Below are 18,434 nucleotides of genomic sequence, written 5' to 3'. Positions count from 1 at the left end.
AAAAAAAACTATACCATGTGAAAGCCCTTTCATATGACGTATCAATCTTATTTCAAAGATGTCTTGTCTACAAGACAAGTTCGAATTTTTTAAAGTCAACCATGTCGAATTTCCAGAGATTACGGTACTTCCCACACTGGTGGCTGTTCGGGGGGCAACAGATCTCCACTGGTGTTTTGAGGTTTTTCGCAAGTTTCTTGATTTAACATTGTGTAGCTTGTAGTTAGTCTACCGTTATGTGTGATATACCAAATGAAAGGTAATTGTATCAGGATACTCATAAAAGTTTAATCAAATTTCTATCTGCTCTAGATCAATAGTTATAACCTGTTGAATTTTAAAATTTTATTTTACCGTTATCTCAAAATTGTGTTTACGAAAATCATTGAAACTTCGCACACATTTAGTCGTGGTCATCTTTCATTATTCACGATCCTTTATTCTTGTATCTATCTATTTAAGAAAAAAAGATAAAAATAAAAAACGATGAAAATCGGTTGAAAAAGGTAAAAAAACGTGTTTTTTTAAAACTTGTTTCTTCCGTTATTCAGTCAAAACTCACTAAACGATATGAATTGTTTGCACGCATAACCTACATGTCCTATAAATTTGAGATTTTTTGAACGCTCCAACAAAAAGCTAAAAATCAAAAACTACCCAAAAATACCCCTAAAAAACATGGTGTTTTTCAAAAATTCATATTTCAAAACGCAGAGTGTTGGAAACAAATCTGTATTAGACGCCTAATTTTGTTTCCCTCATCTTTCACCTGGCACCTTTAGCATTGTCAAAAAAAAATTTCCCTACGCAAAATCATCATTTTGTCATAGCCCCAACACGTGTACAATGTTCAAACAAAACGTTATAGCTTAGTTTCAAAATTTTTTAGAATTTTTTCTTAAATACAGTTATTCTTAAATTAGTCTCATCTATCTATAGCAAAGAAAATCAACTCTCTACAACTTTGCGTTTAGATCTTAGCCCAAATTTCATCTTTCCGTTTTACCCCTGTTTACTCTATTAAATGACCGAATTTTTAAAAATAATTCATTTGGAGTAAGCTTTAGGTTATTATCATTCAAATAAGCTATAGAAGACTTTTGTATCTCTATTAGATTATTTTGAATTGAAATTTTTGCCGCGAGAGTGTAACGTTAGAAAATGGCGTCACTTTTTTGTGGTGGCTGCCATGGTTCATCGATTTATAAGACGTTATCACGTCAAAGTTATAACAATATGGAAAGATATGTAAGTTTATTGAGTTAAACACCTTATTGGAAGAAAATATTCAACTACTAAATTGATTTTGAAGCAAATTCCCTCTGAAGCAATATCCAACCTAAAACTTGTAGATATCCTTTAACAACAAGAAGTTTTTAATTTTTTAATCTCATCGACTGATCACTTTGAGCTGGTATAGAGCTTTATGTATTAGAACAAAAAAAAAAAAATTAAAACAAAAATCTTGTAAACATTTATGTAGACTTTTTTTTATTTGTACACATTTTATTTATAAAAATATTCGTAGTTTCTAAATAATTAAGTAATAATTATATAAAGCATAGAATAAAATATTAAACAAAAAAAAAAAAAAAATCAGCTAACATTAATTAAATTTTAGTTTTATTCTTAGAATTTGTTTCTTGTATAGTATATAATCTAATAGCATTATACTTAATTAAAAAATAATAATTAATATTTATATATAAAAAATTACATTTACAAAAATATTTAAGTAGACTTACATAATTAACTGATTTTTATTTTGTTTCTGAATAAAAATATTCAGAATTTATATCTCAAGCTATATTCACAGAATTTTACTTAGTATACACGTTTACACATCTATTAGTTAAAAAATATATTCATTTACATTTAAAATATAATAGGTACACAGATTTTTAAATAAAAATCAAATTTATTTATTCATTTGTGTTCAAAAATGACACCAATCGTAATACAAAAAAAAAAAAATGCAAATAAAACGTGTGAACATCAGCAATCAAATTGCTATATTTTTAGACCTTAAGGTGAGACATAACATCCACTCTGTTTGCTTAGAGAAAATTGGGTGAGAAAGTTTGTAAAAAAATTGGTGATATATAATAATTTAGACGATTTTTCTTAAGTTAAAATTAAAATATTTCTAAACTTAAGACTAGAATTACTTTTCTATATAAAAAATGGAGCGGTTGACCGGGGGGAGAAAAGTGTAGACCTTTTATCCCTCTTCTTCCAAATATTTATGTTTGTGTGTGTGGCATAATATAGTGCGAAATTCAGTCCATTTTAATTCATTACTACTTTCGGCCTTCATTGACAGTCTTCAACATCAAATAACTGGGATTAGAGAAAGCATCTTTCGTGCCATTACTATTCATGAACTTCTTACTTAAATCTGTCGGTTTGACATTTACATAATTTCCATCACCACCGCCGCCATTGGTGTTGTCTGTTAGGGAGGTCTCTATTTCAGCAGGTCTTCGACTTATTTGGGCAAAAGTTTTCCCCACCGATTGTGGACCAGGACTCTCGGTTTCCGAATCAGATTGTGATCCTCCACCGCGATTGATGCCATTGGACGACTTCTGTAGCATGGGAATTTCTTCGGGTGGGACTCCAACCTTTTTGCGATTCTTCGTCACCGGACTGTCAAGATTATTTGAGATTGTCGGTGAATGTTGTTCTGAGAACGTAAAATTGTCAGCTTTAACATAGTCGTCATGGGGACGAGGTGAAAATATAGCACTACCTGTTTTAGAATTCATCTGAAGATAGTCGTCCGATGGATCAATTCCTAAAGAAAAAGAAACAAAAATATATTAATTTTCAGATACAAAAATTTGTAAGAGGTTTCAAGAGCATGAAAGAGATCTAAAACTATTAAAGTAGTTGTAGTTGTTAAATAAAATTAAGCAATTGAAATTTTTATAACAAACACTTAAACAAGGAAAATTAATATTGGTTAGCTTTTTTTGATGCAAAATTAAAACCAAAGAGTTCAGAAACGTTTTAATTGGAATGCAAATAGAAGTATGGATGAGTAAAATTACTACGAACTCAAAAAGACCTTAAATAAAATTTATTAAATGAAGATTAGAAGAAGATTGAATTCGTATACTTACTAGGTTACATATTTTAATTCAACAAACATTGGCTTTTGAAGAATGAAATAACCCTTTTCTTTAAATGATAAACTTTTGGTAATCGTATGGCATCTCTAGCGAATTTTAAAATATGTTTTTTTTGTAACCTATTTCTTAACATACATATATAGCCCTTTTTATTCTCTTGTCCTTCTCCCATAAAATCAACACAAAACCAAAAAAAAAATCAGGGCTACTGCAAAGGCCAAAGCATAAAATTTATTGACACTCATTAAAGGCATAAGATATTACGAGCTGGAGCTCTGCTTTCACTTTGAGGAGTTGGCCAAAGAATCTTAGAAATAATGAGGGAACGCTCTGGTGTTATATGAATTCATATAAAACCAGAAAATTTTTCACGCCAAAAAGTGTGCTAGGGCCAACGGTACTTTTTAGTAAAAAAAAAATAAAATGCACGACTGTGGTCGCACGTACTTGCTCTTGCAGTTCAAAGCAATTTTATGTTAGTCTACTTGTAGATTTTTAAAAGCTGGCACTAAAATAAAACAAAATTGATATTTGGGGAAGAGCCGACATTTAGGGCAAAATTTTGTGAAATGAAAATTTTTTTTTGTTATTTGACTTTTTTGAGAAAAAATAAAAATGCACTACCACTTGCAACTGCGTTAAATATTACGTATACAAAGTTTAATCAAAATCGTTAGAGCCGTTTTCGAGAAATTCGCAATATCGTATTTTTTTGTATGGGTGGTATACGTTCTAAACGAGATATAAAAAAAACAAAAAAAACTAACTTTCAGAATTCCATAAAAATCATCTGTACCAAATTTGAAGAAAATCCGTCCACCCGTTTAGGCTGTGGAAATGTGTACAGATAGACGCACAACCGCACAGACGCACAAACGCACGTGGTAGAGGTTCAATAATGGCTAAGGGCCATTCTTGACCAGTGTGAAACGTTTGTATAGCAAGTTGAATATTGAACGCTTATCGGTTACCGGTCAATTTTACGAAGGACATCAAAAATCATTTGTTCCAGAAAGCATAGATGCTGTGCACAATCTCATAATCGAAGAGCGTTATGTGACATACAGTCAGTTACACCAGTGTTTTAAAAATATTGCTTAAGGGGTAATAACACTTTGTAGGCACGAAATCGAGTGTCATTTTCATCAGTATGTAAAAAAAAGAGAAACATTATTTTCTTTTATGTTTTTTTGTTAGTTTGATTTAGCATTTCAATATAGGTAAGATAATAGGATAAAATGACAGCGTAATTCTGGATGATCGTAAACTCCTATTTTTCCACGGGCTACCAGCTGCAGGTCGCGATTTTTAACTAGAATACAAAATCGAAATTCCCCGTAAAGCAGACATCCAATCTCTGTGAATGGCATTAGGTTGAAAAAAATTTCATTTCTTCAAAAACCGGAATTCGTTTGTCTCATACGCTGATTAAAATAATACCCGATTTCGTACCTACAAAGTGTTATTACTCCTTAAACATTTTTTCGTGGAGAGACTTTATTGCTGTGGAATTACATTTGATTTGGACAATTGTTCAAAAAAGTCATGTGTCTTTTATGCAAAGAAATACCAAACAATTACAATTACGGTATGTAAAAAAAGGTCTTAAATATCATGACAAGTGACAATGTTAGAAACTTATGGCTCCCAAATTCATTATTATGAATAATAGCTCAATCTTTTACTAAGCACTCATTTCATAGGTAGATCTCACAACCCATTAAAATTCTATTCCTCATCATTTTAGAGGGCTACAACGATCTCTACATTCTACCAACAATTGAAAAAAAAATTTTTTCTATAGACAATAGTTCCTAGCATTTACGTCTTGCTCTCGTACTGTGAAGCGTTATTGTGAATCAGGTATAATTATGCCCGACATTTTTTCTGATGACCACTTTAACTTAACCTAGCCTATTTTTATATTCCATAAAGATTTGAACATCATAATGTTCAATTGATTGCTAACCGTTGGGCGCCATTTTTAGTTTTTTTTTTTAAGTGTTTTAAAAGTCTTCTTCTTCGGAAGATTATATTTTCTATTTCTAATACAAAATTTAGTAAAAAAAAAACTACTTACGAATTTCTGGTAGTATCATTCCGTTAACATATCTTGGCGGTGGTGGTGCCATTTCGTCTGGTGATCCCATCAGTGCCAAATAATCTGTATCAGATTGTTGCATATGTTCGGTGTTAATTTTTAAGTAAGGCTCATTTAAATCAACATAATGCTAAAAAGTAAGAATTTGCATGATGGAGAAACACCAAGGAAATGTAAAAAAAAACTTACATTTGTAACTTCATCTCCCAACAATCTAGCGAATTTCTTTTCCAATTCATGGAAAAGAGGTCGACTTTCTGGATTAGCACTCCAGCATTCCAACATAATATCATATCTTTAAAGAAAATGTATACAATTAAAATAGAAACTAATTCGTTTAAACAATATAATTCTTACAATTCTTCATTAGCATAAGGTGGCTTCTCCATCCGGTAGCCATCTTTAAGTTTCAAATACAATGTTTGATTTGCATCCATTCCCGGATAAGGCACCTTTGCCAGCGAAAAGAACTCCCACAGCACAATACCGAATGACCAAACATCAGTATAAGTGCTAAAGACTTGATCACTTAGTGACTCCAAAGCTAACCATTTAATTGGCAATGGTGCTTCACCTTGTTTCTTGTAATTATCATTTTTGTACATTGATCTTGCAAGACCAAAATCACAAATCTTCACTACATTATCTTCACACAGGAGAATATTTCTTGCAGCCAAATCTCCATGAAGGACTTTTCTCGAGGACAAGTAATCCATTCCTCTTGCCACTTGGAATGCCCAACTTACAAGATCAGAGGTATTAATTGTCATTGCTTCAGTTGAATCGGGTTTGTAATTGGATCGCCATGCTGGTTGAACTGAGTTATTTGACATAATTTGATCTTCACCTTAAATTAACATGATTTTTTGTAAAGTTAACATTTCTAAATGTTTAAAATTTGAAAAAAAGAAGAAAAAATCACCTTCAGGAATTGTTGTCATTACAGTTTGTTCGGTTGCACAACTATCAACATGACCTTCATACAAATCGGACTGTCTCAAGTAATTACTGGAATTTGGGCGTCCAGCTCGGGTACCAGATCGTGGATCGTTTTCAGAATTTCTATGATTGTTATTGTTGTTTAAATATTGATGTGAAAAAGAGAGGTTTACATATTTAAGCCCATCTCTGTTAGTTATAGATTCAACAACCATCACCGTTATTTTTTTTGTTTTTAAAATTTTAATTTGTTTTTAGGTTTGTATGGAAGATTATGTCACCAAAATTACACATAAAACACGTATATTTTTTTTAAATTAATTACACAAACACCACATAAAGAGGGAAAAAGAGAGTTTAAAAAAAAGAAAAAACAAGTTAACATTGAAAGACATTTATGTTAAAACATTCGGTTAGTTACAGGATTATATTTTAACCCAAGTAGAATAATAGGTACATTTTTGAATAGTAAAAATACATATTGACAAGCCTATAAAGTTTACAAGTATAAAAGTTTTCAAACTATATAATCAGTTAAATAAATAAGGTTTCCTCAACAAATATTTAAGAATAAATTTCAAATTTAAATGAAGTAGTTAAAGTATAAATAATAATAAGGTGCATTTTTCTGTACATGACAGTAAATTGTCTGCACGTGACAATAAATTGTCTGTACGTGACAGTAAATTGTCTGTACGTGACAATAAATTGTTTGTTCGTGACAATAAATTGTCTGTAAGTGACAATAAATTGTCTGTACGTGACAGTAAATTGACTGTACGTGACAATGCATTGTCTGTACGTGACAATAAATTGTCTGTACGTGACAATAAATTGTCTATCCACGACCGTTGAACGAAATCATAAATTTAGCTGAAGTATTTTGAGGGGAAACCGAAATATGCCCCATGTAAACACATAACTGACCCGAAAAGTCGAAAAATCGTGCAAACTTGAAAATGCATACTTTAAGGGGTCAAGGAGATCCATAATTGAAAATTATATTTTGTATGAATAGAGGTGACCTCTGGGTATAACAAGTCCAATATATTCATAGCCCCACAACCAGGGCCGTATATTTTAGATAGGAGGGGGGTTGAAGGTTCCCCGTATTGTTAATTCGTTAATATTTTAGTCCAGTAATTTTAGGTTTTATCTGCGGAAAAATTCCTACTGGGCTGAATTTTGGTATACAGCTTAATGACGGCGATGTTATGAAGATGTGAAAAATCGACATTGATATCGTGTCCGCGTTAAGAGTTATAGGGGTCAAAAGGTCACAAAAACTGGTTTTTCACGATTTTCAGCAAAACGGTAAGTCTTATCAAAAAATTTTCAATGCAAGAATTGTAGACCAGATGATTATATATAAAAAGTATCATGACACTTTTTTTCCTAAGACCCACCGTTTCTTAGATATAACGATTCAAAGAGTTGAAGTTTAGTTGTAATCGTCATAATCCTATTCCTGAAAAAAAAAACTCCTAACTGAAAAGTTCCTGAAATTTCATTATTTTTTTAGCTTGAATTTCGTTCCTCAACTGTTAAGAATATGGGGAAACCAAAAAAAAAATGGAAATTTTCGCCATTTTTCCGATTGGGGCCCTTCTCCCGAAACCATTTCCCTGGGAATTTTTGTTTAGAATATGTCTGAAAATATACAGGGTGTGCAATAGAGAATGGACAACCCTAAAACGGCTTATAGCTACACTTATGATTGTTCTAAAAACAGATAGAAAAAAGTTCTATCGCAACCAGTTCATAAAATATGGACTTTTTTTCGTTCAGTGTATTTTAAATTTTATCATCTTGTGTTTTCGTTCACTACAACCACGAATGAATGAATTTTATTTATTTCTTTTTTTTTTATAATTTTCTACAATAATTGTATGAGTACATAAATGCTTAAAAAACTGCATAGCTATTGCACATTTTTGTCAAAAAAATTTTGAAATCTGCAAAATGTTAAAAAATTTATTTATGAAAAATTTTAAACACCTGTGGTATAAAATAAATCTATAGAAACCTAGGTGGCCAACTTTCTTAAAAATATTCTGGTATTAGGAGAATATTTTTAAGAAAGATGGCCACCTAAGTTTCTATAGGTTTATTTTATACCACAGGTGTTTAAAATTTTTCATAAAATACTTTTTTTACATTTTGCATCAAAAAACTGATTTCAAAATTTTTTTGACAAAAATGTGCAATAGCTATGCAGTTTTTTAAGCAATTATGTACTCATACAATTATTGTAGAAAATTATAAAAAAAAGAAATAAATAAAATTCATTCATTCGTGGTTGTAACGAAAACACAAGATGATAAAATTTAAAATACACTGAACGAAAAAAAGCCAATATTTTATGAACTGGTTGCGATAGAACTTTTTTCTATCTGTTTTTAGAACAGTCATGAGTGTAGCTATCAGCCGTTTTAGGGTTGTCCATTCTCTATTGCACACCCTGTATATATTCAGACATATTATAAACAAAAATTCCCAGGGAAATGGTTTCGGGAGAAGGGCCCCAATCGGAAAAATGGCGAAAATTTCCATTTTTTTTTTGCTTTCCCATATTCTTAACCGTTGAAGAACGAAATTCAAGCTTAAAAAATAATGAAATTTCAGGAACTTTTCAGTTAGGAGTTTTTTTTCAAAATAGGCCTGATTATGACGATTACAACTGAACTTCAACTTTTTGAATCGTTATACCTAAGAAACGGTGGGTCTTAGGAAAAAAAGTGTCATGACACTTTTTATATATAATAATCTGGTCTACAATTCTTGCATTGAAAATTTTTTGATAAGACTTACCGTTTTGCTGAAAATCGTGAAAAACCAGTTTTTGTGACCTTTTGACCCCTATAACTCTTAACGCGGACACGATATCAATGTCGATTTTTCACATCTTCATAACAACGCCGTAACGAAGGTCTATACCAAAATCGAGCCCAGTAGGAATTTTTCCGCAGATTGAGGTAAAAAATGTCTAAAATTACTGGGCTATTTTGCGAATCAAGCGAACTAAGTAAATGTAAATGTTTCACAAAATTAAAGCTCATCAAATTTTCCACAAAGAAGTCTAAAGTCAGTTTTATTTACCTAAGTGGAGATAAAGTAGGCATTTAAAAAACCATCATGAAACTTGGCAAAAAGTTTCCTTCTGGAGTTCGAATCAGGGATCAAAACGGTCTATACAGAATTTTTAAATTGGGAAATTTTAAAATTCGTATTTGATTTGACAGATTTTCCATTTTTAATGGCGACTTTAAATATAATGGGGAGTGAATAAATTGGGCCTAAGAAAAGTTATTGCCCATTTAACACACAGGTGGTTGTTTTTTTTTTTGACAACATTTCTACTGTGAAAACATGTTGAAAACATACACTGATGAAATTCGAAATGGAGGTTTTAGATGATGCGGAGAAAAAAAAAATATTTTTGGTGAAAGGGTGTTTTTTTATGGAGAGCTGAGTTATGTGTGGGAAAGAGTTCAAAAAAGCTGCTATAAAATTTGTTTATTTTTTAATAATGAATAAGTTTCGTTTGTTATTAGTCTTTAAAATCTAAAGATTCTACAAAATTATTTTGAGTGAAAGGGTGTTTTTTTTTTAAGAAACATTAAAATTCAGAATTAGTACCATTAAAACTGTTTCAAAAATAATAAAAAAAGGGTTTTTTTTTTTGGCAAATAAGGAAAATCAACAGTAAGACCGATAAAATCAATGGTATAAATGGTGCCCTTACTTGATTTGAGTCTATCTTTTCTTCTGTGTCGACGTTTCACGTGTGCTTACACACTTCTTCAGGACTAAGAAAAATAATTCTAGAAAGCTCTAAAAACGTATAGAATAAATACTTATCTTGAATCCTCTAATGATTCCCAATTGATTGCAGTTGATTAAAGTTTAGGTTTTTTTTATCAAGCTTATATATTTTGAAAATCAATAAAAAATGTGTCCAATTCAACTCAAAAAATTCCTTTTAACAAACTGACTATAAATACTACTAAGCCCTTCACAATCCGATCTCTTATTTACGGTGTTGTCTGTATCTAAAATATGTAACATTTCTAATATCATTCTCTTATTATAATGCTTTTCTGATTGTAAAATATCTACATTGTTATAATCTGGCCTATGTCCCTCACCTATACAATGCAAAGCTAGAGCAGTTTTTTCAGAATGCCCGTTATTAATATCCGATCTATGACCAGTAGAGTGACCGCAACTCCCATAGAAAAAAATTTTTGTCGAATTTTTTTCGGGGGAACCCCATAAAATGTTCCGCCTTTGCAGATTTTTAGATAGCCAAAATTTCAGCTCGATTGGATAAGTCTAAATGGTGCCGACACTCGATCAAAGTATCAAAAATCTCTGTTTTTTCACTGTTTTTCGAAGAAAATTAGCTCTAGCTCCCAAACAGATCGGGTTATTTTCACTTTTTATATATTAAATGAAAGGTAGTGTTATTACACATAATTCAGATTCAAAATTTGTTTAGTTTTACAAAAAAAAAAAATATTGTCATCAATTTAAATTTTCAATACTTACCTCAAAAAGAGCTGAAGTGCAAACTCGATTTAAAATAAAACTTTCTATGTTATAGATTGATGTTACCTATCTAATTGAAATGCTTCTCGTATTATATATAATAATATATAATAATTTTATCAATTATAGAAGCACAGAGTAAAATTGACTGAAAAAAAAAAAAACAAAACAAAAAGGGCACCCAGTGGGGGTTGAACCTGCTATGCCTGGATTGATAGGCGAGCGCTTTAACATCGGGCTAACTCAATGTTGACAATTGTCGTGACAAACTAAAACAAATCTTAAGATATTCAACGAAGTGTTATGAAATTTTCAGGATTTAAGCTTTTAATAGAAAAAATATTATATTTTAGAGAAATAATTTTTCTGTTTATTAAACAAGATCTTGATCTTTTGCGTGATTTCATTGAATACCGCAAGATAGACAAAGACATTTCACAGAAGGCTCTTGCTAAATTCTCAAACCATTTATGGTATTTGAGTTCAGAGCTGGTAGGTCTGGCGTTCTTTGACCCAACTTTACCAGATGGCGAAAAATCATAAATGGCCAACATAATTTTAAAAAACAGCGAAACAGAAACCAACAGAATAGTAAATCCAAAGCTACATCCACATGAAATTGAACAATTTGTCACAGCAGGGTTAAAAAATATTGTGAACAAAGAAACATTGAACTTTTTCGGCCGATTGAAAATAGACACAAGTTTTCTCAAAGAACCTCCAAATCTTTGGCCCGAAAACCCCCATTTTAAAGAAGGCTTTAAGAAAGTGAAAACCCTTAAAGTCGTAAATGACATGGCAGAAAGAGGAGTCAAGTTAATAACCGATTTTAATAATCTTTTAACTAAAGATGAGGAACAAAAACAATATGTACTTCAGGTAGTCAGTGAGTGCCGAAAATTATATCCTGATGCTTCCAAAACTACTTTAAGTAAGTCACTTGATTAAATTTTTTAGTATTTACTTCAATAATTATGTATAAGAAATTTAACACGATGTTAAGTATTTTGTTTTTTAGAAATCTGTTAAATGTTTCGATTTTTTTTTTAAATAAAACAGTAAAAAAAAAGTTTCATTTTAAATCGAGTTTGCACTTCAGCTCTTTTTTTCAGGTAAGTACTGAAAATTTAAATTGATGACAATATTTTTTTTTTTTTTTGTAAAACTAAACAAATTTTGAATCTGAATTATGTGTAATAACACTACCTTTCATTTAATATATAAAAAGTGAAAATAACCCGATCTGTTTGGGAGCTAGAGCTAATTTTCTTCGAAAAACAGTGAAAAAACATAGATTTTTGATACTTTGAGCGAGTGTCGGCACCATTTAGACTTATCCAATCGAGCTTAAATTTTGGCTATCTAAAAATCTGCAAAGGCGGAACATTTTATGGGGTTCCCCCGACCAAATTTCGAAAATCGATTTCTTGCGGACACTCTCATTGGCCAGCATTGACCAGCTATACGATTTTTTAGCTTCTGCATGGAAGTACCTACATACACTGATGGACAAAAGTTTGCTCCATCACCTAAACATTTGATTTTATATACTATATCTGATTTATCGTTTTTAGAAAATTCACCTTTTAAATTAGAAAAAAGTGAATTTCTTAAAACATTTACTGATTTAAAAGCTAAGCGAATCCTATCTTTGTTTCTAATAGGAGTATCTTGAAGTCTATTCGAAAGATTAGGAATATACAAACAACTCCTGTAGGGAAACTGTGTTGTATTTGTAACTAAATTTGGTCTAACCAACGGGTTGAAATATTGTTTCAACAAAGTTTTTATTATATTTAGACCCAATTTTTCAATCTTCTAATAAACAGTCAGTTAACTGTTCGACGAATAAAGTTATTAGGCTCATAAACAATCGGATAAAAACATTGAATTTTTCAATCAAAAATAATTTATTCTACAGAATAACAAAAAAAAAATTGTCAAATTCAAAAATATTTCAATTAAACGTCATTTTTATTCATGATTGTTTTTGTTTTCTTGTGTTCCACTGTATTTTTTTCAAAATTCTTTCAAAACAGCTTTGACAACTGACACAATATTTTTGTTGAGATTATTCCCTAGAATAATTTTTATTCGTCTCAGAAAGAAGCAGATAGTTTTATTCTTAGGAATAAGCTATATCTGCCTGGTGAAAAATTGATTTTTTCTCTATCCTTAGGAATAAGTACTAACTGACTGTTTAACTGACTATTGAAAAATTGGCCCTTATTGGAAAAGAATTTGATAGTAAAGTATCCATGATTTTGTTAATGTTATTCTGACGAAAGGCAATATCACTGATATCCAATACTCTGGTTATAAAATTTTTTGCTGTATTAATAATGATCTGTTTTGGCTGTTGGGAATTATAATTAATGAGGCGACCTGAAGATGTTGGTTTTTTATACCAATCAAATATCAAACGGTTATTTTTCCTAATTACAAGCACGTCAATGTACGGAAGTTTTCCATTATTTTCATATTCAACTGTAAATTGAATTTTTGGATGAAAACCATTCAGTGCATCTAAAATTGAATTAACATGACTAGATATAAGTATAACAAAAATGTCATCCACATATTTTGTAATAATTTTAGGTTTATATGGAATATTTTCAAAAACATTATCCAATAATGCTTCCATTACAATGTCTGCCAATATGGGAGATGCAGGACTACCCATCGGAACTCCTTGTTTTTGTTGATAAAATATTTTATCAAATTCTAAATAATTGTTATCTATTACACAAAATCGCAATATTTCTAAGAATTTTATTTTCGGCATTCTCGTATGATATTTAATGATATCCCAACTTTTCTCAACCAACTCTAGTGCTAATGGAATAGGAATGTTAGTGAACAATGGCACAACATCAAAAGAAACAAGAATTATCATCCTGTTCTAATACAATTGGTGATACTGTTGAGATAAACGATGATGCGTTTTTTACATTATATTTGGAGTTAACAGTTACATTTTTTTGAATATTAACAATATATTTCGATAACTCATAGCAAGGAACTTTTAGTGATGAACAAATTGGTCTTAGAGGTACATTTGGTTTATGTATTTTAGGCAAACCATAAATTTTTGGACTATTAGCAACATAAGTCGTCAAACATTTTTTCTCTGATTCATTAATAAATTTATTTATGAATAAGTCTTTAACAAGTTTATTATTTCGACTTTGAACTTTGCTTGTTGGGTCGCTTCTTAAAATTGAATATGTATTCCTATCAGCCATCATATTATTCATTTTATTAAAATAATCAGTTTTTAAAATTGCAACTGTAACGTTGCCTTTATCAGCCGGAACAATGTAAATCTCTGGACGTCTTTTCAAAAACTTTTTGGTATCATTAAATATTTTATTCAAATATTTATCAAAAGGTGGAATTGATACACATCGAAGATGATTTTGAAGAATTTGTGTGAAACAAGACCGTGCAGGTTCTTGTTCACTTTGTTCCTTACTTTTAATAATTACTTCCCCATCTGCTATAATTTTAATTAATGGGAAATTTTCTTTTGAAACTGGTAAAGCAAATTTTGGTCCTAATGAGGGAAGCCATTTAACATCCTCAGGAAAATCTGTTTGTGTTTTATTAACAAACCAATTTTCCTGAAAATGTACTCTCATTTCTTGCCTAAGTTTAGACTTGAGCAATTCAAGTTTACTCTTTTGTGTTAATTTAGTGCTATTATTGATTTTTTTTTTGTTAATTCCTGACTATTAAAGAAATTAGTATATTCATTAATCAATAACCTATTTTTAATTTTATTTTCTAAAATTACCAATAACCTCTGTTGTGATTTTATTTGAGATTGTTTCAACGATATTGATATGTTTAACAACTTCAAATGGTATTTCCTTGAAGTTGACGAAAGTTTCTTTTTTAAACCTACTTCAAAATGTTCATTTTCAAAATCAAATATCGTTGAAACATTTTTTGTAGAGTTTTGGACAAATTCCGGAATCAATCCAAATTCTCTACATTTAAGTAAGAAAACTAATGTATTTTTATTTTTAACATGACTCACCCCAATTCTGCTATAGGTTTTTAAACTCATACATACTTCGCATCCGTATTTTAAGGATATATAATTGTAGAAACTCATTTTTAAATTTGATTGTAGTACGGCGTGCCTTCCGTAATAATAAATACTTCCTTATTCCGTGACCTTTCTTTTTAAATAAAGTGAATCTTCTTCGTTGGCTATAGGTCTTGATTTGAGTCTATCTTTTCTTCTGTGTCGACTTTTCACGTGTGCTTACACGCTTCTTCAGGACTAAGAAAAATAATTCTAGAAAGCTCTAAAAACGTATAGAATAAATACTTATCTTGAATCCTCTAATGATTCCCAATTGATTGCAGTTGATTTTTTATTGATTTTCAAAATATATAAGCTTGATAAAAAAAACCTAAACTTTAATCAACTGCAATCAATTGGGAATCATTAGAGGATTCTAGAATTATTTTTCTTAGTCCTGAAGAAGCGTGTAAGCACACGTGAAAAGTCGACACAGAAGAAAAGATAGACTCAAATCAAGACCTATAGCCAACGAAGAAGATTCACTTTATTTAAAAAGAAAGGTCACGGAATAAGGAAGTATTTGAATCAAATATACGTTTATATATTTTTTTTAAGTGAAAATTTGAGGTGTTTAAAAAATGTTGGGTTATTTGAAAAAAATAAGTAATAATAATAAAAGGCAGAGGTACCATACTGAAATTCAGTAATTATCTTACATTTGAGCTTGAAAGCAAGAATCTAAAGTGTCTATAAGAATATCAATGTTAAAAATTGAAAAAGATATTATATTTGCCCTCCCAATGACATTTCGTAAAAACCTTTCATTTGGGATATAAAGCAAGAATAAACCGGCTTCATAAACAAAGTTTTAGTGAAACGGTGTTTTTATTCCAGGAGGGAGTAAATTTGTAATAAGTCCCAAAAAGCCAATGATTCACTAAGGCTAGGCGCACACATGCGATTTTAGTCGCGCGATTATTCAGCCGCAAAAATGGTTCACATGGATTTCAATGCCTGTGAACACACATGCTTCCCGCGATTAAAAATTTGGAAATTGTGTCTACAGTCATTGAAATTCTTGTCATCTAATTTGCGACTGAATAATCGCGCGATCAAAATCGCATGTGTGAGCCTAGCCTAAGGGCCATTTTTTTCACTCGGAGTTGAACATAACTTGAGAATTTTTATATTAAAAATTCTCAAGTTTTGTTCAACTCCGAGTGAAAAAAATGGCCCTAAGAACTTTAGTATACAGAAGTTCTATATTTGTTCTTTTCGGTGAAAAGGGTGTTTTTTTTTTAAATTATTTCCGAATAAAATTTACGTTCGAAAATTCTATGTTTTACTTGCTCGAAAAAACACCCTCATTCAAAATAATTGTATGAACTCCTTATACATAAACTGGATCCCTATTTTTATGTATTATTATAATAAGATTTTAATCGATTACCAACTTTAAAGCTGATTTTTTCCAATAATTTTTTTATGTTCACTTCGCGCAAAAAAACACCCTTTTAACATTCATTTTATTATTGCTTCCGTTAAAAAAAAAATTGATTTTTGGGGACTTATTACAGAATTTACTCCCTCCTCGAAAAAATACCCTTTAATACAAAATGTTTGTATAGACTCTTTTGATTTTTTGATTCTTATTCCAAAAGCAAACTTTTTGCCAAATTTCATGGACACGCTTAGAAAATATTAGGGACTTAATATAAATTCGGTGCCATTTTCTGGTGGAAATTTAGATAAGATTTTTTTGAGTAACTCTTCAGTCAACTTTCCATTAAAGTTGCCTGAACTGGAAGGATTTACTTTGACAGCTAACCAATCAGAGGCCCAAAACTTGATTAGCTTTTTAGTCTCATACATTTCTGAACGTTGCCTTTATATAACCAAATAATTGCTTCTCTTGTCAAATAACTATACAACGACAGGGACACATACAACAACAACAAAAAATGTATTCTACTTGGGTTTGGGACATATTAAACTTATTGTGTTAGTAAAGTTATTTAAAATTTTTAATTTAAAAAAAAAAAAACTAATAAGATAATTCAAAACATACCGATTTAATTCAAAATCTCCTGCTGAAAATCTCTGTTCGACAATAGTTGGATCAATTTTGTCCGTAATTGGATTAATTTGATTTATAAATCTTTTACGATTTCGCAATAAAAAGTTTTGAACATTACCATATCGACAATATTCAACAATAACCATTACTTCACCTTTAAGAAAAAATAGAAAAATATTAAATTTATTTATAAAGAAACAAAAAAAATTAGTTAACAAACGTTTAGCAATATTTTTCGTAACAGCTCCAAGTAAATTAACAACATTTAAATGTTGTCCCAAATGCACCATGATCTTCAATTCAGACACCAAAGCTTTTATGACTTCATTGTCAGCTGTACGTTTAACCATTTTAACAGCTACAACAGTTTCTTTTTCTTCAGGTATAATTCCTTCAGCATGAGCTTTGAGAACTACTCCAAATGCACCAGCACCAAGTTTTTTACCTTAAAAGTAAACAAAGTTTGAAATATTGTAAAAAAAGGACTTAAAAGGTTAAAAATTACCTAATTTCAACTTATCTCTAGGGAACTCAAACCTCCGATCATAAGGCAACAAATCAGCTTGTTCATCCAATGACATAGCTGGATTAATTTGTTCAAGAGCACCTTCTTCAAAGTTAGCTAAACCAGCTAGTTTCATCTGACGTAGAACCTCTCTTTCTTTCAAAATTCGAATACCCAAGTAAATTATGAAAATTATGAGTATGGCTATAAAGACGACGATTGCAATAATCCATCCAAGTTTCAAACCAGGCATGTCTACATATCAAAAAGGAACGTTAAGACTTTATTCGCACTAAAAAAGGTTTAAGCTTACTTGTTATTTTGACCTGCGAACTCGCTTCGGTAACTCCTAGCCTATTTGATGCTACACATTTGTATAATCCTTCATCGTCAGGCCTTATATAAGGTATTTTCAAAATCGTGTTATCTTCCAAAATCAGAGTATTTTTCCCAGCGTTCAATTTTTCATCGTCCTTGTACCAAGTAATACTTGCCTTTGGAATACCTTCAGATTTACAGAAAAGCTCTAAAGACTCACTCAGAGCTCGCTTATGTTGATCGCCCATATTAGTTTGCACCATAACCGGAGCAGCAGGTTCATGAACATCGATAGTCAAAAATTTGCTTTCATAATCCTCTTCATTTTCAACAATTCTAGCTCGACATTCATAGCTTCCAGCATGAACATCTTCAATATTTTTGAACTTTATGATTTTTCTGTATGAATAATCGGAGTTTGTTGATTTAACTTCAATTCCACTACCATTAACAATCATTTGACCATTTTTAAACCAATCCATATCACCCGAGTAATAATAAGCCAAAGCTGCACAAGTCAAAATGACTTCATCACCCCTAGCAATTAGTAGATTCTCATCTACTCCATAAACAGTCATATTGTCTGTTATATCACCAATTATAACATAACCTTCATTCGAGCTGATGCCTAGGTCATTGCCAGCTGAACATCGCATTTTTCCAGGACGATCTGGTTTGAAGATAAGTTCGTTAGTTCTTTCGATCGTGGAAGATTCAGATGAGTTTCGAGTTGACTAAAATGAAATTTCAAATGAAAGTGAATTTGGAAAACA

The 18,434-nt window shown here is 30.7% G+C and overlaps 1 protein-coding gene across 1 annotated transcript in view; it reads right to left on the bottom strand.

Annotated features, from left to right (window-relative positions):
* Window positions 1-1,718: 1,718 nt before the first annotated feature.
* The window catches only part of LOC129907716 (vascular endothelial growth factor receptor 1), a 39,976-nt gene continuing 23,260 nt past the window's right edge, over window positions 1,719-18,434 (bottom strand). The window contains exons 10-18 of the mRNA XM_055984056.1: window positions 17,657-18,395; window positions 17,344-17,598; window positions 17,059-17,283; window positions 16,830-16,992; window positions 6,158-6,297; window positions 5,593-6,082; window positions 5,425-5,530; window positions 5,215-5,365; window positions 1,719-2,797 (exon numbers count right to left, since the gene is read on the bottom strand). Coding sequence (XP_055840031.1) covers window positions 2,301-2,797; window positions 5,215-5,365; window positions 5,425-5,530; window positions 5,593-6,082; window positions 6,158-6,297; window positions 16,830-16,992; window positions 17,059-17,283; window positions 17,344-17,598; window positions 17,657-18,395 — 2,766 coding nt within the window. The 3' untranslated portion in view covers window positions 1,719-2,300. The remainder of the gene's footprint in view (window positions 2,798-5,214; window positions 5,366-5,424; window positions 5,531-5,592; window positions 6,083-6,157; window positions 6,298-16,829; window positions 16,993-17,058; window positions 17,284-17,343; window positions 17,599-17,656; window positions 18,396-18,434) is intronic.

The sequence above is a fragment of the Episyrphus balteatus genome, chromosome 1, assembly GCF_945859705.1.
Source record: "Episyrphus balteatus chromosome 1, idEpiBalt1.1, whole genome shotgun sequence".
Taxonomy (NCBI): Eukaryota; Metazoa; Arthropoda; class Insecta; order Diptera; family Syrphidae; genus Episyrphus; species Episyrphus balteatus.
Note: the sequence above shows the minus strand (reverse complement) of the source record. Positions and strands in the feature narration are given on the sequence as shown.